The following is a 23,545-nucleotide window of genomic DNA, read 5'->3' as shown; positions in this document are numbered from 1 at the left end:
CTGTGGGCTCATCTTTAGGACCCGTCTGTTTTATGAATGTCTTCAGATTCTTAGCAAACAATCCTTTCTTGGCCAACAGAGTGCTGTAGGATCCCTTCTCCACGATGATGCCATTCCCCAAAACCACAATCTCATCCACTTGGGGAAGAAAGTGAATGCTGTGTGTCACCAAGAGTCGAGTCTGTAAAAATAACAGTAAGTTGTGCTGACTGCCCTGTGTCCACCATGTTCCTTAGCTTACTAAGGAAAAGGAAAAACAGAGTCACTGTGGGGCTTTCCTTCAAAATGTGGCCCTGACCACTTGATCTCTTACTTCCTCTTTACTTCCCAGCACCTCATCCTAAAACCTGACCCCATGTGTAAGATGAGACTCCTGTCATCATGGATATATTCACAGTTATTTTCCTGTAGTGACAATGAGGTTTGCCCCACACACGTTTTCCTCCAGCTTCCTGGTAGCCAAGAGTTGGGCTTAGGGACGTCACTTGAGATCAAGGGCTATCAGTATAATTGAGGCATGCAAAACTAACTGCCCCCCCCACTAAACAGGTAACTGATCTAACAAGAACTGCCCAGATTAGTTTAGTATGTTAGAATCATTATAGGGCAAGAAATTGTGTCTTTGGCCCAGGCCCTCCCTGGCGTGGAAGACTTGGCATCCCTTGTATTCTTGTCTATATATGGACTACATTGACTACTGAAACAGGGATTCCACTCAAAGAAAGATAAAAACTCACAGATCAGTAATGAGACTCAGATAGGGTCTAGGGGGTTGAGATGGGCCTCTAGAGAGACAGCCCAAGCCCACTGCCTCTGCTCTCTACTTCACAGCCCCACAGACACTAGGTTGCTCTTATCAGGAAGACTTGGGAGATGCTCATCCTTTGAGTCTCAGCTCAAAGCCAGCTCTTCCGGTAGCCTTTCCTGAATCCCCAGGCAAGAATTGGGTATTCCTCCAGTGTTTCCATGGTAGTTTGTATATTCTGCCATTAAAAATGATTCTTGTATTATAATATTATTGCTTGCTTTTTGGTTTGTCTGCCAATTCGATTGTAAGTTACTTGAGAGCAGGGATGAGACCTTTTCATCAGTGCGCCCAGTCTTTGCAATGAACCAGGCCCAGGGTGGGTATTCAGTTCATGAATGAATGGAGCCAATTAGCCTTATGGACAGAAGTCAGGACCAGGCATAGGAGGGAGAGTGAGTTCCTGTGGACTCACTGACCCAAGAGAGAGGCAAAAGGCCTCAGTGGGACAGCAGCCCAGTCAACCCTGCCACCCTCTGACTGGCAGCATTCAAAAAACCTTGAAGGGAAAAGGCCAAACACAGATGGAGTGCTGACAGCCCTCACACTAGACTTGCTACTGGTGAGAAGCATACTCAAACCCTCAAGGGGCGCTGGGCTCTGTCAGCCCCTCTCGCATTCAGCCTACTGTGCTAACTTGCCTATGGTAAGGAAAGCCTATGACCAGCTCCAGTGACTTGCTCTGGCCACTTTATCTGTACTATCTCACAGGGGCATTGCAAGAATCAAATGAGACAATGCAATCAAAGTGCTTGGCACAGGCCTGCGACATAATGAATACCCAAAACATATAGGCTTATTTCTATATTCAGATTGAGTCATCCTTTCCAGGCATAGTGCTCCAACATCCTGCAAGAGTTCCAGGAAAGTGCCTTCTTAGAGTAGAGCTCTAATACTTGCAGGATGACCTGTGTCCCAGCAAGGTAAATTGTTGGGTCCTCTGGCATGTTTTCTGACACCAACCGATTCTGAGTGTCCAACAGTTCAATTCTGACACCAGCTACCCAGAAACCCACAGCTACCCAGAGCCCACAAGACTGCCCTGACTTCTAATGCTAGCTGAAAGTCTTGGATCCCACCCATACTTCTGACCAACTAGCTGTAAATTGAGGATTTCCATGGCCCCCTCCTCAGGTCTGATAATTTGCCAGAATGGCTCATAGACGCCAGGAAAATACTTTACTTACTGTTTACCAGTTTATTACAAAGGATACAACTCAGGAACAGTGAAATGGAAGAGGTGCATAGGGTAAGGTTTCGGGGGTGGGGTGCTTGTGCAGAATTTCCATCTCTCACCAGGTGTGCCACCTTCCCAGCACCTTAATGTTCTCAGCAATCTAGAAGCTCTCTGAATCTCCTTATTCAAGAATTTTTATAACACAATCTCCAGCCCATCCTCCTCTCCCCAGAAATTGGTATGTGGGGCTGAAAGTTCCAATCCTCCCATCACTTGGTCTTTCTGAGGAACAGCCTTGTCCAGAGGCTATCTAGGGGCCCCTCCATAAGTCACTCATTAGCATAAACTCAGGTGTGATCTAAAGGGGCTCATTGTGAATAACAAAAGACATTCTTAGTATCACTCAGGAAATTCTAAGGGTTAGGAGCTCTGTGCCAGGACCTAGTGAAAAAGACCAAATATAGTTCTTATTATACCACAGATCTCAAAGGACTTTTTATCATAATTAATCATCCTAAAAGGCTCAATGTTGGAGCCAGAGAATAAGACTCAAATTAGCCAGTTCCCACATAAGCTATGATCTCAAGATGGGAGCCCTCACCAAATCGTCTCCTGGGGGACCAGTCTGACACTGTATCTCCCCAGCAGCCCAGGGGGAAGGTAAATAAGGAAATCTGCTTCAGTACCCAGCAGTCCTAGGAGATGTGTTCCCCTCCTCACGTCTTCATCACTTTAAATAATTTCTCACCTTGCCTTTCAACAGGCCATTGGGACCCAAGACCTTATTAAAAATATGTTTTCCCACATGAGCATCCACAGCAGATAGGGGGTCATCCAGAATATAGATGTCTGAATTTTGATAGGTAGCTCTGGCCAGGCTGATCCGCTGCTTCTGACCCCCACTGAGATTTATACCCTGAAGAAGAAAATAATTTCTATTAAGTACTGAAACTGAGTCCCACTAAAATTCCTCTGCATAGATTCCTCTGCTGAATCTATGATTAACATCTCTATCCGAAACTTCATGACCTTTCTTCTCCCATACCTGTTCCCCTCAAGGGAGTATAAAAGGAAAGGGGGGATTGAAACCAAGCAGGACACTGGAGGGCCCTCCTGTGTACAAAAACCCCTGTGTCCCCCCTTTCTTATTTGTAGAAAAAAACTTTAGTCTCCTAGGCCTTCCCTGAGTTCCAAGGAGCAGACTCAAGCCGTTACTAACTAGGGAAGTGAGGGAATGCAGAAACAAAGGAAAAGCAGTCAAGAAACAATAGTTCAACTATAAAACAGAGTCCTACCTCCTCTTCAACGGGTATATCTAACAATTAGATGCATATTATTGAACTATTCTACAGAAACTAAGATTCTAACCCAGGTGGAGGATGGTTACTACATGTTGACCACAAGCACTTAGCCCCAGACTGTTTGGAACCAGAAGGTTGATGATTAAGATTCCTGAAACATCACCCTGCCACTTTACCACCAACCAATCAGAAGGAAGTCTACAAGCTGCAACCCTCACCCCAAATGTTGCCTTTTAAAACCATTCCTGGGGAATTCCCTGGTGGTCCAGTGGTTAAGAATCTGTCTTGCCAACATTAAACACACCAACATTCGAATTATAGGGGTCTCAGAAGAAGAAAAAAAAGGGACCGAGAAAATATTTGAAGAGATTATACTTGAAAATTTTCCTAATATGGGAAAGGAAATAGTCAATCAAGTCCAGGAAGTGCAGAGTCCCATACAAGATAAATCCAAGGAGAAACATGCCAAGACACATATTAATCAAACTATCAAACTTAAATACAAAGAAAAAATATTAAAAGCAGCAAGGGAAAAGCAACAAATAACATACAAGGGAATCTCCATAAGGTTAACAGCTGATCTTTCAGCAGAAACTCTGCAAGCCAAAAGGGAGTGGCAGGACATATTTAAAGTGATGAAGGGGGAAAAACCTACAACCAAGATTACTCTACCCGGCAAGGATAACATTCAGATTCGACCGAGAAATTAAAACATTTACAGACAAGCAAAAGCTAAGAGAATTTAGCACCACCAAACCAGCTTTACAACAAATGCTAAAGGAAGTTATCTACGCAGGAAACACAAGAGAAGGAAAAGACCTACAATAACAAACCCAAAACAATTAAGTAAATGGTAATAGGGACATGCATATCGATAACTACCTTAAATGTAAATGGATTAAATGCTCCAATCAAAAGTCAGAGACTGGCTGAATGGATACAAAAACAAGACCCATATATATGCTGTCTACAAGAGACCCACTTCAGACCTAGGGACACATACAGACTGAAAGTGAGGGGACGACAATGTTCATTGCAGCACTATTTACAATAACCAGGACATGGAAGCAATCTAAGTGTCCATCGACAGACGAATGGATAAAGAAGATGTGGTACATATATACAATGGAATATTACTCAGCCATGAAAAGAAACAAAATTGAGTTATTTGTATTGAGGTGGATGGACCTAGAGTCTCTCATACAGAGTGAAGTAAGTCAGAAAAAGAAAAACAAATACCATATGCTAACACATATATATGAAATCTAAAAACAATGGTTCTGAAGAACCTAGGGACAGAACACAAATAAAGATGCAGACATAGAGAATGGACTTGAGGACACGGGGAGGGGGAAGGGTAAGCTGTGACAAAGTGAGAGAGTGGCATGGACATATATACACTACCAAATGTAAAACTGATAGCTAGTGGAAAGCAGCCACATAGCACAGGGAGATCAGCTTGGTGCTTTGTGACCACCTGGAGGGGTGGGATAGGGAGGGTGGGAGGGAGGGAGATGCAAGAGAGAAGAGATATGGGAACATATGTATATCTAAAATTGATTCACTTTGTTATAAAGCAGAAACTAACACACCACTGTAAAGCAATTATACCCAAATAAAGCTGTTAAATAAATAAAACAAAAATAAAAAAAGATGTGGCACACATATACAATGGAATATTACTCAGCCATAAAAAGAAACGAAATTGAGTTATTTGTAGTGAGGTGGATGGACCTAGAGTCTCTCATACAGAGTGAAGCAAGTCAGAAAGAGAAAAACAAATACCATATGCTAACACATAAATATGGAATCTAAAAAAAATGGTTTTGAAGAACCAAGGGGCAGGACACAAATAAAGATGCAGACGTAGAGAATGGACTTGAGGACACAGGGAGAGAGAAGGGTAAGCTGTGACAAAGTGAGAGAGTGGCATGGACATATACACACTACCAAATGTAAAATTGATAGCTAGTGGAAAGCAGCCACATAGCACAGGGAGATCAGCTTGGTGCTCTGTGACCACCTAGAGGGGTGGGATAGGGAGGGTGGGAGGGAGACACAAGAGGGAGGAGATATGGGCATATATGTATATGTATAGCTGATTCACTTTGTTATAAAGCAGAAACTACCATACCATTGTAGAGCAACTATACTCCAATAAAGATATTCAAAAAAAAAAAAAAGTGAGGGGATGGAAAAAGATATTCCATGCAAATGGAAATCAAAAGAAAGCTGGAGTAGCAATTCTCATATCAGACAAATAGACTTTAAAATAAAGACTATTACAAGAGACAAAGAAGGACACTACATAATGATCACGGAATCGATCCAAGAAGAAGATATAACAATTGTAAATATTTATGTACCCAACATAGGAGGACCTCAATACATAAGGCAACTGCTAACAGCCGTAAAAGGGGAAATAGACAGTAACACATTCATAGTAGGGGACTTTAACACCCCACTTTCATCAATGGACAGATCATCCAACATGAAAAGAAATAAGGAAACACAAGCTTTAAAAGATACATTAAACAAGATGGACTTAATTGATATTTATAGGACTTTCCATCCAAAAACAAGAGAATACACTTTCTTCTCAAGTGCTCATGGAACATTCTCCAGGATAGATCATATCTTGGGTCACAAATCAAGCCTTGGTAAATTTAAGAAAATTGAAATCGCATCAGGTATCTTTTCTGACCACAATGCTATGAGACTAGATATCAATTACAGGAAAAAATCTGTAAAAACACAAACACATGGAGGCTAAACAATACACTACTAAATAACCAAGAGATCACTGAAGAAATCAAAGAGGAAATCAAAAAATACCTAGAAACAAATGACAATGAAAACACGATGACTCAAAACCTATGGGATGCAGCAAGAGCAGTTCTAAGAAGGAAGTTTATAGCAATACAGCCCTACCTCAAGAAACAAGAAACATCTCAAATAAACAACCTAACCTTATACCTAAAGCAATTAGGGAAAGAAGAACAAAAAACCCCTCAAAGTTAGCAGAAGGAAAGAAATCAAAGATCAGATCAGAAATAAAAAGAAATGAAGGAAATAATAGCAAAGATCAATAGAACTAAAAGCTGGTTTTTTGAGAAGATAAACAAAATTGATAAACCATTAGCCAGACTCATCAAGAAAAAAAGGGAGAAGACTCAAATCAATAGAATCAGAAATGAAAAAGGAGAAGTAACAACTGACACTGCAGAAATACAAAGGATCATGAGAAACTGCTATAAGTAACTACATGCCAATAAAATGGGCAACCTGGAAACGGACAAATTCTTAGAAAAGCACAACTTCCTGAGACTGAACCAGGAAGAAATAGAAAATATAAACAGACCGATCACAAGCACTGAAATTGAAACTGTAATTAAAAATCTTCCAACAAACAGAAGTCCAGGACCAGATGGATTAACAGGCAAATTCTATCAAACATTTAGAAAGGAGTTAACACCTATCCTTCTCAAACTCTTCCAAAATATAGCAGAGGGAAGAATACTCCCAAACTCATTCTACAAGGCCACCATCACCCTGATACCAAAACCAGACAAAGATGTCACAAAGAAAGAAAACTACAGGCTGATGTCATTGATGAACACAGATGCGAAAATCCTCAACAAAATACTAGCAAACAGAATCCAGCAGCACATTAAAAGGATCATACACCATGATCAAGTGGGGTTTATCCAAGGAATGCAAGAATACTTCAATATATGTAAATCAATCAATGTGGCAAACCATATTAACAAACTGAAGGAGAAAAACCATATGATCATCTCAATAGATGTAGAAAAAGCTTTCAACTGAATTCAACACCCATTTATGATAAAAACCCTTCAGAAAGTAGGCATAGAGGGAACTTACGTCAACATAATACAGGCCATATATAACAAACCTACAGCCAACATCATTCTCAATGGTGAAAAGCTGAAACCTAAAGATGATACCAGAAAACTACTAGAGCTAATCAATGAATTTCATAAAGTAGCAGGATACAAAATTATTACACAGAAATATCTTGCATTCCTATACACTAATGATGAAAAATAGGAAAGAGAAATTAAGGAAACACTCCCATTTACCATTGCAACAAAAAGAATAAAATAGCTAGGAATAAACCTACCTAAGGAGACAAAAGACCTGCATGAAGAAAACTATAAGACACTGATGAAAGAAATTAAAGATGATATAAGCAGATGGAGAGATATACTGTGTTCTTGGATTGGAAGAATCAACATTGTGAAAATGACTATACTACCCCAAGCAATCTACAGATTCAATGCAATCCCTACCAAACTACCAATGGCATTTTTCACAGAATTAGAAGAAAAAATTTCACAATTTGTACAGAAACTCAAAAGACCCCAAAGAGCCAAAGCAATCTTGAGAAGGAAAAACGGAGCCGGAGAAATCAGGCTTCCTGACTTCAAACTATACTACAAATCTACAGTAATCAAGACAGTATGGTACCGACACAAAAACAGAAATATAGATCAATGGAACAGGATAGAAAGCCCAGAGATAAACCCATGCACATATGGTCACCTTATTTTTGATAAAGGAGGCAAGAATATACAATGGAGAAAAGATAGCTTCTTCAATAAGTGGTGCTGGGAAAACTGGACAGCTACATGTAAAAGAATGAAATTAGAACACCTCCTAACACCATACACAAAAATAAACTCAAAATGGATGAAAGACCTAAATGTAAGGCCAGACACTATAAAACTCTTAGAGGAAAACAGGCAGAACACTCTATGACATAAATCACAACAAGATCCTTTTTGACCCACCTCCTAGAGAAATGGAAATAAAAACAAAAATAAACAAATGGGTCCTAATGAAACTTAAAAGCTTTTGCACAACAAAGGAAACCATAAACAAGACGAAAAGACAACCCTCAGAATGGGAGAAAATATTTGCAAACGAAGCAACTGACAAAGGATTAATCTCCAATATTTACAAGCAGCTCATGCAGCTCGATATCAAAAAAACAAACAACCCAATCCAAAAATGGGCAGAAGACCTAGATAGACATTTCTCCAAAGAAGATATACAGATTGCCAACAAACACATAAAAGAATGCTCAACATCATTAATTATGAGAGAAATGCAAATCAAAACTGCAATGAGATATCACCTCACACCAGTCAGAATGGCCATCATCAAAAAATCTACAAACAGATGAAGACTTGGAGGCTGGGGGAGAGTGGCTTGCTCAGAGGGAACACAGAACTTCTGCGCCCTTTCCTCAGACCTTGCCCTGTGCATCGCTTTCATTGGGCTGTCCCTTTTTGTAACAGAAATAAGAGCGATTCCAGGGGATGCCTCTTTACAGGAGCCAAACCTTGGAATGCAACGTCAGAAAGCTATTTCCCTAAAGTCTCCGATGTCAAGGAGAGGTGGCATCCTTTAGTCCGTGAGTACTGGAATTGGAGTCAGATATCCTGAAGTCAAATCCCAGCTCACCAAGAAGAACATGCTTACTTCACAGATCTGAAGTCTTGGATGAACTCTTCTTGTTTCCATCCACCTTCCTGAACAGCAGCAATGAACCTGTGCCTCAGATACAGATGGATAAACCAAACTGATTAACATGGAACTTACAAAGCTTAGCAGGAGGTGATCCCAGGAGGCCAAAGCTGTCTTTCAAAGTCTTTGAGCTCTGAGCCGTATGGATGAAAGGCTCTTGGTGCTGCAGCCAGGAGTCAGTGCTGTGCCTCTGACGTGGGAGAGCCAACTTCAGGACACTGGTCCACAAGAGACCTCCCAGCTCCACGTAATATCAAATGGTGAAAATCTCCCAGAGATCTCCATCTCAACACCAACACCCAGCTTCACTCAACGACCAGCAAGCTACAGTGCTGGACACCCTATGCCAAACAACTAGCAAGACAGGAACACAACCCCACCCATTAGCAGAGAGGCTGCCTAAAATCATAATAAGGCCACAGACACCACAAAACACACCACCAGACGTGGACCTGCCCACCAGAAAGACAAGATCCAGCCTCATCCACCAGAACATAGGCACTAGTCCCGTCCACCAGGAAGCCTACACAGCCCACTGAACCAACTTTAGCCACTGGGGACAGACACCAAAAACAATGGGAACTATGAACCTGCAGCCTGCAAAAAGGAGACCCCAAACAGAGTAAGATAAGCAAAATGAGAAGACAGAAATACACACAGCAGATGAAGGAGCAATAATAAAAACCCACCAGACCTAACAAATGAAGAGGAAATAGGCAGTCTACCTGAAAAAGAGTTCAGAATAATGAGAGTAAAGATGATCCAAAATCTTGGAAATAGAATAGAGAAAATGCAAGAAACATTTAACAAGGACCTAGAAGAACTAAAGAGGAAACAAGCAACGATGAACAACACAATAAATGAAATTAAAAATACTCTAGAAGGGGGCTTCCCTGGTGGTGCAGTGGTTGAGAGTCCGTCTGCCAATGCACGGGGCACGGGTTCGTGCCCTGGTCTGGGAGGATCCCACATGTGGCAGAGCAGCTGGGCCCGTGAGCCATGGCTGCTGGGCCTGCACGTCCGGAGCCTGTGCTCTGCAATGGGAGAGGCCACAACAGTGAGAGGCCTGCGTACCGCAAAAAACAAAAACAAAAACAAAAAGAATACTCTAGAAGGGATCAATAGTAGAATAACTGAGGCAGAAGAACGGATAAGTGACTAGGAAGATAAAATAGTGGAAATAACTACTGCAGAGCAGACTAAAGAAAAAAGAATGAAAAGAATTGAGGACAGTCTCAGAGACCTCTGGGACAACATTAAATGCACCAACATTCAAATAATAGGGGTCCCAGAAGAAGAAGAGAAAAAGAAGGGGACTGAGAAAATATTTGAAGAGATTATAGTTGAAAACTTCCCTAATATGGGAAAGGAAATAGTTAATCAAGTACAGGAAGCACAGAGAGTCCTATACAGGATAAATGCAAGCAGAAACACGCCAAGACACATATTAATCAAACTATCAAAAATTAAATACAGGGCTTCCCTGGTGGTGCAGTGGTTGAGAATCTGCCTGCCGATGCAGGAGACACGGGTTTGAGCCCTGGTCTGGGAGGATCCCACATGCTGCGGAGCAACTAGGCCCGTGAGCCACAACTACTGAGCCTGCGCGTCTGGAGCCTGTGCTCCGCAACAAGAAAGGCCAAGACAGTGAGAGGCCCGCACACTGCGATGAAGAGTGGCCCCCGCTTCCTGCAACTGGAGAAAGCCCTCGCACAGAAACGAAGACCCAACACAGCCAAAAATAAATAAATAAACAAACCAATGAACCACATTAAAAAACAAAACAAAAAACAACACAACAAAAACCCAACTCCTTGCCAGTGTAATACAACAACAAAAAAATTAAATACAAAGAAAATATATTAAAAGCAGCAAGAGAAAAACAACAAATAACACACAAGGGAATCCCGATAAGGTTAAGAGCTGATCTTTCAGCAGAAACTCTGCAAGCCATAAGGGAGTGGCAGGACATATTTAAAGTGATGAAGGAGAAAAACCTACAACCAAGATTACTCTACCCAGCAAGGATCTCATTCAGATTTGATGGAGAAATTAAAACCTTTACAGACAAGCAAAAGTGGAGAGAGTTCAGCACCACCAAAGCAGCTTTACAACAAATGCTAAAGGAACTTCTCTAGGCAGGAAACACAAGAGAAGGAAAAGACCTACAATACCAAACCCAAAATAATTAAGAAAATGGGAATAGGAATATACATATCAATAATTACCTTAAATGTAAATGGATTAAATGCTCCCACCAAAAGACACAGACTGGCTGAATGGATACAAAAACAAGACCCATATATATGCTGTCTACAAGAGACCCACTGCAGACCTAGGGAACATACAGACTGAAAGTGAGGGGATAGAAAAAGATATTCCATGCAAATGGAAATCAAAAGAAAGCTGGAGTAGCAATTCTCATATCAGACAAATAGACTTTAAAATAAAGACTATTACAAGAGACAAAGAGGGACACTACATAATGATCAAGGGATCGATCCAAGAAGATGATATAACAATTGTAAATATTTATGCACCCAACATAGGAGCACCTCAATACATAAGGCAAATACTAACAGCCATAAAAGGGGAAATCGACAGTAACACATTCATAGTAGGAGACTTTAACACCCCACTTTCACCAAGGGACAGATCATCCAACATGAAAAGAAATAAGGAAACACAAGCTTTAAAAGATACATTAAACAAGATGGACTTAATTGATATTTATAGAACATTCCATCCAAAAACAACAGAATACATATTTTTCTCAAGTGCTCATGGAACATTCTCCAGGATAGATCATATCTTGGGTCACAAATCAAGCCTTGGTAAATTTAAGAAAATTGAAATTGTACCAAGTATCCTTTCCGACCACAACGCTATGAGACTAGATATCAATTTCAGGAAAAGATCTGTAAAAAATACAAACACATGGAGACTAAACAATACACTACTTAATAACGAGTGATCACTGAAGAAATCAAAGAGGAAATCAAAAAATACCTAGAAACAAATGACAATGGAGACACAACGACCCAAAACCTATGGGATGCAGCAAAAGCAGTTCTAAGAGGGAAGTTTATACCAATACAATCCTACCTTAAGATACAGGAAACTCTCGAGTAAACAACCTAACCTTGCACCTAAAGCAATTAGAGAAAGAACAACAAAAGAACCCCAAAGTTAGCAGAAGGAAAGAAATCATAAAGATCAGATCAGAAATAAATGAAAAAGAAATGAAGGAAACGATAGCAAAGATCAATAAAACTAAAAGCTGGTTCTTTGAGAAGATAAACAAAATTGATAAACCATTAGCCAGACTCATCAAGAAAAAAAGGGAGAAGACTCAAATCAATAGAATTAGAAATGAAAAAGGAGAAGTAACAACTGACACTGCAGAAATACAAAAGATCATGAGAGATTACTACAATCAACTCTATGCCAATAACATGGACAACCTGGAAGAAATGGACAAATTCTTAGAAAGGCACAACCCACCAAGACTGAATCAGGAAGAAATAGAAAATATGAACAGACTGATCACAAGCACTGAAATTGAAACTGTGATTAAAAATCTTCCAATAAACAAAAGCCCAGGACCAGATGGCTTCACAGGCGAATTCTTTCAAACATTTAGAGAAGAGCTAACACCTATCCTTCTCAAACTCTTCCAAAATATAACAGAGGGAGGAACACTCCCAAACTCATTCTACAAGGCCACCATCACCCTGATACCAAAACCAGACAAAGATGTCACAAAGAAAGAAAACTACAGGCTGATATCACTGATGAACATAGATGCGAAAATCCTCAACAAAATACTAGCAAACAGAATCCAACAGCACATTAAAAGGATCATACGCCATGATCAAGTGGGGTTTATTCCAGGAATGCAAGGATTCTTCAATATACGCAAATCAACCAACGTGATATACCATATTAACAAATTGAAGCAGAAAAACCATATGATCATCTCAATAGATGCAGAGAAAGCTTTCGACAAAATTCAACACCCATTTATGATAAAAACCCTGCAGAAAGTAGGCATAGAGGGAACTTTCCTCAACATAATAAAGGCCATATATGACAAACCCACAGCCAACATCGTCCTCAATGGTGAAAAACTGAAAGCATTTCCACTAAGATCAGGAACAAGACAAGGTTGTCCACTCTCACCACTAATATTCAACATAGTTTTGGAAGTTTTAGCCACAGCAATCAGAGAAGAAAAAGAAATAAAAGGAATCCAAATCGGAAAAGAAGAAGTAAAGCTGTCACTGTTTGCAGATAACATGATACTATACATAGAGAATCCTAAAGATGCTACCAGAAAACTACTAGAGCTAATCACTGAATTGGGTAAAGTAGCAGGATACAAAATTAATGCACAGAAATCTCACGCGTTCCTATACACTAATGATGAAAAATAGGAAAGTGAAATTAAGAAAACACTCCCATTTACCATTGCAATAAAAAGAATAAAATATCTAGGAATAAACCTACCTAAGGAGACAAAAGACCTGTATGCAGAAAATTATAAGATACTGATGAAAGAAATTAAAGATGACACAAATAGATGGAGAGATATACCATGTTCTTAGATTGGAAGAATCAACATTGTGAAAATGACTCTACTACCCAAAGCAATCTACAGATTCAATGCAATCCCTATCACTACCACTGGCATTTTTCACAGAACTAGAACAAAAAATTTCACAATTTGTATGGAAACACAAAAGACCCCGAATAGCCAAAGCAATCTTGAGAATGAAAAATGGAGCCGGAGGAATCAGGCTCCCTGACTTCAGACTATACTACAAAGCTACAGTAATCAAGACAGTATGGTACTGGCACAAAAACAGAAATATACATCAATGGAACAGAATAGAAAGCCCAGAGATACACCCACACACATATGGTCACCTTATCTTTGATAAAGGAGGCAGGAATGTACAGTGGAGAAAGGACAGCCTCTTCAATAAGTGGTGCTGGCAAAACTGGACAGGTACATGTAAAAGTATGAGATTAGAACACTCCCTAACACCATACATAAAAATAAACTCAAAATGGATATGACCTAAATGTAAGGCCAGAAGCTATCAAACTCTTAAGAGGAAAACATAGGCAGAACACTCTATGACATAAATCACAGCAAGAACCTTTTTGACCCACCTCCTAGAGAAATGGAAATAAAAACAAAAATAAACAAATGGGACCTAGTGAAACTTGAAAGCTTTTGCACAGCAAGGGAAACCATAAACAAGACCAAAAGACAACCCTCAGGATGCGAGAAAATATTTGCAAATGAAGCAACTGACAAAGGACTAATCTCCAAAATTTACAAGCAGCTCATGCAGCTTAATAACAAAAAAACAAACAACCCAATCCAAAAATGGGCAGAAGACCTAGATAGACATTTCTCCAAAGAAGATATACAGACTGCCAACAAACACATGAAAGAACGCTCAACATCATTAATCATTAGAGAAATGCAAATCAAAACTACAATGAGATATCATCTCACACCAGTCAGAATGGCCATCATCAAAAAATTTAGAAACAATAAATGCTGGAGAGGGTGTGGAGAAAAGGGAACACTCTTGCACTGCTGGTGGGAATGTGAATTGGTTCAGCCACTATGGAGAACAGTATGGAGGTTCCTTAAAAAACTACAAATAGAACTACCATAGGACCCAGCAATCCCACTACTGGGCATATACCCTGAGAAAGCCATAATTCAAAAAGAGTCATGTACCAAAATGTTCATTGCAGCTCTATTTACAATAGCCTGGAGATGGAAACAACCTAAGTGCCCATCATCGGATGAATGGATAAAGAAGATGTGGCACATATATACAATGGAATATTACTCAGCCATAAAAAGAAATGAAATTGAGCTATTTGTAATGAGGTGGAAAGACCTAGAGTCTGTCATACAGAGTGAAGTAAGTCAGAAAGAGAAAGACAAATACCATATGCTAACACATATATATGGAATTTAAGAAAAAAATGTCATGAAGAACCTAGGGATAAGACAGGAATAAAGACCCAGACCTACTGGAGAACGGACTTGAGGATATGGGGAGGGGGAAGGGTGAGCTGTGACAGGGCGAGAGAGAGGCATGGACATATATACACTAACAAACGTAAGGTAGATAGCTAGTGGGAAGCAGCCACATGGCACAGGGTTATCAGCTCGGTGCTTTGTGACCGCCTGGAGGGGTGGGATAGGGAGGGTGGGAGGGAGGGAGACGCAAGAGGGAAGAGATATGGGAACATATGTATAACTGATTCACTTTGTTATAAAGCAAAAACTAACACAACATTGTAAAGCAATTATACCCCAATAAAGATGTTAAAAAATAAATAAATAAAAATAGAACTACCATATGACCCAGCAATCCCACTACTGGGCATATACCCTGAGAAAACCATAATTCAAAAAGAGTCATGTACCACAATATTCATTGCAGCTCTATTTACAATATCCACGATGTGGAAGCAACCTAAGTGTCCATCGACAGATGAATCGATAAAGATGTGGCACATATATACAATGGAATATTACTCAGCCATAAAATAATGAAATTGAGTTATTTGTAGTGAGGTGGATGGACCTAGAGTCTGTCATACTGAGTGAAGTAAGTCAGAAAGAGAAAAACAAATACCGTATGGTAACACATATATATGGAATCTAAAACAAGTGGTTCTGAAGAACATAGGGGCAGGATAGGAATAAAGACACAGACATAGAGAATGAACTGGAGGACACGGGGAGGGCGAAAGTAAGCTGGGACGAAGTTAGAGAGTGGTATGGACATATATACACTACCAAATGTAAAATAGATAGCTAGTGGGAAACAGCCACATCAGCTCAGTGCTTTGTGACCACCCAAAAGGCTGGGATAGGGAGGGTGGGAGGGAGATGCATGAGGGAGGAGATATGGGGATAGATGTGTATGTATAGCTGATTCTCTTTGTTATAAAGCAGAAAGTAACACACCACTGTAAAGCAATTATACTGCAATAAAGATGTTAAAAGAAAAAAAAGCTTCTATTGCAATGCAGGGGACACCAGTTCGATCCTTGGTTGGGGAACTAAGATCCCACATGCTGCGGGAAAATTAAGCCCATGTGCCACAGCTAAAGAGCCCATGTGCCACAATTACAGAGCTCATATGCTCTGGATCCCATATGCCGCAACTAGAGAGAAGCCTGCACACGCACCACAACGAGGTGAAGAGCCCATGCGCCACAACAAAAGATCACACATGCCACAACTAACACCCAACACAGCCAATAAATACATAAATATTTAAAATATTTTAAAATAATAATTTTAAAATAATAATAAAAAAAACATTCCCTGAAAGCTATTGAGGAGTTTGGGTCTTTTGAGCATGAGCTGACGATTCTCCTTGCTGGGCCCTGCAATAAACACTGTACTTTCATTCACCACAACGCAACGTCAGTAGATTGGCTGTGCTGTGTGGTGGGCAGCCAGACCCAAGTTCAGTTCAGTAACACAAGTTCCTTTATACAAATAAATATCTTTGATTCAAATAAATAACTTTAGGCCCAATAATTAAAAGCATGGCCAACTTACCATTTTATATCATATAATTTACTTATTTTGTTGTTGTTGTTGCTTCTTCCCCATGAGAATGTAGAGCTATATCAGGGTAGATTTCCTCTGTTTGTGGATGTAACTCCAGCACTTAAAATAGTGTGTGGCACATAGTAGGTACTCAATAAAAATATGCTGAATTAATGAACAAAATCATTCTAGAGCTATATCTTCACTAGTCTTCTAACATCTCAAAATCTTTCCCCCAAAAACTGCTATATTCATGTTTAGTAATGGGGAAAGAGTATAAAAACATCCCAAATATGTAGTAATCAGGGATTTCTAAACAAATTATACTATATTCATATAATTCAAAACAGTCATTAAAAATTAATTTTTAAGAAAGGCATTTGACAACATGAGAAAATAATATACTCTAAATTTCTATGTGTTCAAAGCAGATTATTAGAACCGTACTCTGGTCCTCACTGGTATACAGAAGTAGAGTCAGGACAACTAGGCTCTGGTCTGCCTCTGGCCCTCCACCTGTGAGGTCAAATTTGGGTCAGCTGCTTCTTAGTTAACCTCTCAGGTCCTAGCCTCATCATCTCTCCTTTAGGTTACACAGTTCCTATATTTGCTTCTAGGTACGAAATTTTAAATTTCTGAGTTATTTGCACAAAATATTGTGCAAACTCATGTTTTCTGGTGTTTGTTCCAGGCTTGACCATCAAAATTGATCAACTATTTTACTGTCATGTACTTCTTCATCACCCTTACTCTTTTCCTTCATTATTTCTTCACCCTTCAAGGCCCCTTGGTGTCCCAAGTACCTTCTCTCCAATCTCAGCCAGATCTCCCCCAGGCAGCACTTCCAAGTCGGGGAAGAGGGCACAGGCCTCCAGAACTTGCTGGTATTTCTTTTCATCCAACTCTGACCCAAAAAGGATGTTGTCCTTTATGGTGCCGTTCTGGATCCAGGACTGCTGCGGGACATAGGCCACAGTGCCCTAGGATGGGAAGGGTCAGACCATATGACAGTTTTGTTCCTCTGGAAATGCAGTGTTGAAGGAGGGGGTGGCAGGAGTTGGGAGGAACAAATGGAATGTAGATTTTTAAAAAATGTCAGGCTGACTGAGCAATTGATATTTATAAAGGTGCATGTATTTATTGCACCATCCAGGGAGAAAGATTCAATATCCTATGCATCATTTGAAGTCTCCTTTTTTGGACTATCACTCTCTAGCCATGATCCAAAAAATGGAGGATGACTGCACGTGCTGCTTCTGGAACAGGCTTTTAGTCAGACCCCAAAGAGTTTACTAGGACCAACAGAGGGCCAACACTGATGGGGGAGTGGTGTAGACAACATCTTAGGAAGCAAGAACTAAGAGATTGAAATTTGGGTACCAGACTGATGCACAAAACAGATCGTGTCAAATGAGAGATGGAGCCTGATAAACACCTGTGTTTGAGGACAAACCCAGTTATGAGTTAGCAAGAAAAAGCTTCTTGAAAGGAGTTAGGAGGCAGAGTTAAATCTGTAGAGTCTGCTCTGCTATACTGCATGTTTATTTAATGCAAATTATCTCATTAGTAATCAGTAAATCAGGGAATAATGTCAGTATAATGTGGAAGAAGTGTTGGTTCTTAAAATTTTTCCAAGCATGTCAGTGTAAAGCAATTAGGGGCAAGCTTTCTTATAATTAAGAAGAAAGGCTTAGCAATATATGAAGATCTTAAGAAAAGCTAAAAATCTATAGACGTGCCTCTTTTTGGTGCGAGTAGTGGCTGGTTAAATGATTCCAAATACCTGTAATTTCCCCTAAATTTAGCTCTCTGGGGAAGCTGAGAGTACTGATGGAGATGCCATGAAAACATTTCTTCTCTATTTAAAAAAATTATAATTGACGACATCTATACTCTATGTCATGTTTTTGTACGGAAGCAAGTGCCCTCAAACACCCAGCTCTCGGGCTTCCCTGGTGGCGCAGTGGTTGAGAGTCCGCCTGCCGATGCAGGGGACGCGGGTTCGTGCCCCGGTCCGGGAAGATCCCACATGCCGCGGAGCGGCTGGGTCCGTGAGCCATGGCCGCTGAGCCTGTGCTCCGCAACGGGAGAGGCCGCGACAGTGAGAGGCCCGCGTACCGCAAGAAAATAATAATAATAATAAAAAAATACCCAGCTCTCAAAGGAAGAGGTGAGAGGCCCAGAACTAATTGTGAAGCTGGGTGTAATTGTCAGTGGAGATTTTACAGTGCTACTGTTTTTTTTTTTTCAGCGGCCATGGCTCACGGACCCAGCCGCTCCGCGGCATGTGGGATCTTCCCAGACCGGGGCACGAACCCGCGTCCCCTGCATCGGCAGGCGGACTCTCAACCACTGCGCCACCAGGGAAGCCCAGTGCTACTGTTTTAATTGTTATCGCTGTTGTTGTTTTTGTTGCTACCCTGTTTACAAAGTTACATATGTTTTTAATGATCTGTTGCAACTCTTTCCCCCAGGTCCTATTATTTTTATTGTACAGTTTCGCAGAACGTGACGTTTTCAGAAACACAGATATAGAATTACCTATACTTTGATAGAAGACATCTCTGTTCAAGTTTTCAAACTTTAGTATGCATATGAGAATCACCTGGGGAGCTCATTAAAAATGCAGGTTTTTAGAATCTACCCCAGAGTATGATTATATATGTGGGGTGGGGCAAAGAATCTACCATTTCTCCACGACCTCACCTACAGCAACATGACAGGAGTAGTTATCAGATTCTAGTTCATTCTCCCAATGAGAAGGCAGCGCCAAGAGACCACATTTGAGTGTCAGAAGTCTTCTCCTTGGCATTCCTTCTCACCTTGACCGTGATGTGCCCGTGGACATTTTCCATTTCTCCCAGCATGGCTGACATCAAGGAGGATTTCCCAGAGCCCACAGTGCCCACCACAGCCACCAGTTGGCCTGGCATAATGTCTAGGTTCACGCTGAAAGACAGAAGTGCACTTGAAAGAGAAGGGCGTGTGGAGGGGTGTTATTCAGGAGAAGTTCAAGCCACTTCTCAGACGCTCCATAGGAAGTCCGATTATTAGGAGATTTTCCCTCAAGATTGGAAAATTTGTCTTGCATATACAATACTCCAAAGTATTTCTCTAATGATTTTTTTTCTGCTCTAAGAGTTTCGAGAGTAAGTCCTCATATATAAGTTGTTTGTGCCAAATGTGAGTTTCCACTGGAAAAATTATTTTAGAACCAACGTGGTACCACTGAACAAGACCCTATTGGTTCAAGTCCCAACTCTGCCACTGCCGAGCTGTGTGATCTTGGAGGGCCACTTCTCCTGGACTCTCGTTTCTAAACTAATGGGGTTGGACCAGATTAATGTATCCCGAAGTTGGCCATTCAATGAGAATAACCATTCAATAAAACACTTGCTGAAAGCACAGATTCCCTGTTCCCCTCCCCCGGAGATCTGGCTGAGTCTGACTGGGGAGGGGCCCACACTGGGCCAGGCTCCTGGAAACTCTGTTCTGGCCCTATTATTTGAGTCCCTAGAACATTAGGAACATGGGGAACTTGTTCACAGGCTTTCTGAACCTGCCCCTTGAGCTGGACTCCTTCCAGACTTATCCTACTAGCAAAGTGGGAGCTATGTCCACTCTACTCTCTGCAAAGTGAGGCTTTCAGGTTGGGAAGGTTCAGAGGTGGGGCTTCTTGCCTGACACATGCTGGGGCAAGCTCCAGAGTCCATGTTAAAGGATCTAGGAATAGGAGAGAAATGTGGAAAGTTCTGGGTGTAGCAGGGAGATGATCAGGTATACTCAGTTGTGAAGAAAATATCTGGCCTGCTTGGGCTCCCGGTGTGCTCTGTGGTGCTGTGCTCAGTGGCTGAGTTGGCCGTACCAGTACATACAGTGCTTAAGGAACACATTACATGCAGCAATGTGGCAAGAAAGGGTTGGCTTAAGGCAGGGGAATGTGAGAATGGGTTATGTAGATGAAAAATTCCAGATCTGAAGTTGATTATAGAGGCAGCTCCCAACAACCACTCTGGGCAAAGAAGGCAGATTTTTCTTGATTACTATTCTTAAGTGAATAAATGAACTTAAATTGAGTTCAGGTTCTTGTGTGTATCCACTACCATACCCAGAGACCTAGGCTACCTGCCAACCCTGCACTACCTCCATCCAGTCTGGAGAATAAATGTCTTCATAGGCTCTCAGCTGGACGCGCACTGTCCCACAGTAGGAAAGCAGGGTAGCAGATGTAGTTACAGGGACAGGGGCTCAGGATCTTTGCTGTCAGTTCATCCCTCCAAGAGTTTAGCCTGCACTAGTCTCTAACTGAACACATGCACATAGCTCGTTTCCCCATGTATTATATTACATGGAATTTTTCAACAACAAGACTGGCAAGGAGAATCCTAAAAAACAGCAAGAGGAAAAGGAGACAACTCACTCTTGGATTGTGACTTCCGAATTGTGGTCCCAGGTAAAGGATGCCTCAGAAAACTGCACAGCTTTGTCTGTTGAGAAAAAGTCCCCTCTTTAAGTCAGATGTAGGTCCCCACATGTCTGTCTGCCCTTTCTTAGCCTTCAGGTGTCCCTCACTGCTTCCTCCAGCAGAGCCCAAGATTGCCTCTGTCAGGTGCTGACTCCTGAGCTGACAAGAGGCAAATGAAAGGTCCTGGGATGATACCAAGAGTTGCCTGCATATGATGTCGTTTTTTTACTTAGGAGTCCCAAGCCTGTTGGTAGCCCAGATTCTTGATCTACAGACAGCCTGGGTACATTCCCAGGCCCTCTGTTGCCTAGTCTCGTATAAATCCCACTTCTGAATATAAACTCAGCCATTCCCTGCCCTGGATTCCAGACCCACTGCTCCTTCTGGCTATGATGCCCCCCAGTCCTTAAACCTTTAGAACTTGTGTGTTCCTTCACTCCAGCCTGTCTTCCCAATTCCACATGCTTGGCTCCATTCTGACTTGTTTTCTAGATCCTTTGCAGGATTCCCTGCTTATCCTCAGAATAGCTGCCCCTGCTTAGCTTGGCAATCTGGCTAAGCAATCTGTTCTAAATGAAAGCATAATTTAAGTAATAATGGTATGGATACTGTGCAAATATAGGTGCAAGGTAAGTCCCCTAGCTTTCCCTTTCCATCAGTTTCTTGCTGCAAAGTACTGGTGCCAGCACTGTGAATATATATGGGATGCAACTTCCAAATTCACTTACCAAAATTGCAGTCATGTCGAATGGCAGATGTGTCCAAGTCATCCCCTCCCAAATATTTCTCTAGCCGTTCTACGGAAACACTGGCCTAGAGAAGGACATAAAGGATAAAAAAACCTCAGTGACAAGCACAAGTAGAGGAGTTTGACTTCGTCATCAGCCTTGGATGTGGAAGCAGATAGTCAACCTGCCAAGCTTCTTGCCCATGATTTGCTATTTGCCACACCTGGAACCTCTGGCCCCCTACCCTCAGCCCCCCTCCCCAGCGTGATTCAGCCACACCTCAGCCCTGGGGGCCAGCCCACTCTGAACAGAGGGAAATTAAGATGCTCTATTTCAGCCCCTCAGAAAACTCACTGTGGTGTGGGGGGAGGTCAGTTCTACTGCTCTCTTTGGACCTAGTTCCAGAAACTGTCTTCTGCCTTCTTCTAAGACAAAACTTCTGTCTGGTTCTGGTAACTGGGCCCCTGGCATGTTCTTCTTTAACTGAGTCCATGACCCATACGGTGCCTCACTGCCCACATGCCATGGTCATCAGGCCCCTTTGTCATGCAGGGAGCTGTCACCACTGCTGATCCTGCTTTTGCTCTCTATGCGATAAACTATCTGAATCTAAAAAGAGCATGTTATTTATCAGCCAAATCTATCAGCCTTCCTTAACACCCTCCAGTACCAGGAGAGGTCTTTTCCTAAACCCCAGTCCTTCCTATGGCCTGAGCTGTCTGAAGCCAGCCACCTCCAGGATGAATGCAGGTCGCCACACTTTGTCATCCTGGCTGCCTCACCAGTCTGCCACCTGCCCTGTGAACGTCCTCCTGAGGTCTGGTACCTGGTCTATCTCAGTGACTGTGCTCAGTTTTCAGGACCCAAACACTCCCTACGGCCCATTTTCTGACACCTTGAGGCTCCCAGGTTGCATTTGGTTTTACCACCATGTATGTGGCTTCATCCAAAGAGAAGCCTTTTCTCTCCTTTTGTGCCATGTTTCCCTAATGCTCCATAAATACCTCACAAGGAGATGGATGAGACTAGGATGATTATCCTCAGTTTATAGTCAGAAAAACTGGGGCTCAATGAGCTTGTGATTTTACTAAATCAAACTGTTGGTCTCCAGAGACCAAAAAAATCTCTCTAATTGAAGGTTCACCAGCAGAAGCTAGAAATGAGATATGACAGACCAGTCATTCTGGACTCTAAGGCTTTTAACCAGAGCTAATCAGTTAGCAGTGAGAGTTCCTACCCACCTGGAGCATGGTGGAGACTATCATGGGAAGCATGCTCATGGGAAAGCGCAGGATATTGAAGAGGGTGATGGAGGTGAAGGCCTTTTCTGCATCCAGAATATTACTGCTATCCACCAGGACGTAAACGGAAAACGTGATCACAGACACCTGGAAAAGCAAAGCCATCAGTGATTTATTCCTAACAGGGATCAAGCAGCCTTGTTCTAAGTCTCAGGAACACAGTACTGTGTCACAGTTGAAGGAGTCTTAGGGATTATCTCAACCCTCCCATGTTACAGATGAGAAACCTGAGCCCAGAAGAGGAAACATCTTGCCTGAGGTCATAAAGTCAACTAATGGCATTGCTGGGACCAGAGCTCGAGTCTCCTGGCTCCTGTTATCAGTGTTCCTTCCGCTACAGACCCACGCGGCCTCCCCAAGAAGATGAGAAGCCTTCCCACGCAGACCATGCCTGGATACCACATTCACGCTGAACCCCCTGGAAACTTGCTCTGGGCGGCAAGACCACCAAATTGTGCACAAGGGTGAAACTAGATTTGGGGACATGAGGTAGGAATAGCAGCATGAGGACTTGATGAGCCCCTGGATTTCAGGGTCAGGCCTACAGGTGCGGGCAGTCTATCTAAACAGACCTTCTTCTCCAGGAAGCTGACCCAGCCCACTGACTCCTGT

The 23,545-nt window shown here is 41.8% G+C and overlaps 1 protein-coding gene across 1 annotated transcript in view; it reads right to left on the bottom strand.

Annotated features, from left to right (window-relative positions):
* ABCC2 (ATP binding cassette subfamily C member 2) overlaps positions 1–23,545 on the bottom strand; it is a 67,183-nt gene that overhangs the window by 21,395 nt on the left and 22,243 nt on the right. The window contains exons 12-18 of the mRNA XM_027112289.1: positions 22,874–23,020; positions 21,633–21,717; positions 20,860–20,926; positions 19,262–19,388; positions 17,243–17,419; positions 2,731–2,898; positions 1–181 (exon numbers count right to left, since the gene is read on the bottom strand). Of these exons, the coding sequence (XP_026968090.1) occupies positions 1–181; positions 2,731–2,898; positions 17,243–17,419; positions 19,262–19,388; positions 20,860–20,926; positions 21,633–21,717; positions 22,874–23,020 (952 nt within the window). The remainder of the gene's footprint in view (positions 182–2,730; positions 2,899–17,242; positions 17,420–19,261; positions 19,389–20,859; positions 20,927–21,632; positions 21,718–22,873; positions 23,021–23,545) is intronic.

Source organism: Aethalodelphis obliquidens, unplaced genomic scaffold, assembly GCF_003676395.1.
Source record: "Aethalodelphis obliquidens isolate GAN/ISIS:26980383/991018 unplaced genomic scaffold, ASM367639v1 scaffold11, whole genome shotgun sequence".
NCBI lineage: Eukaryota > Metazoa > Chordata > Mammalia > Artiodactyla > Delphinidae > Aethalodelphis > Aethalodelphis obliquidens.
The sequence above is the reverse complement of the archived record's forward strand: the minus strand, read 5'-3'. Positions and strand labels throughout refer to the sequence as shown.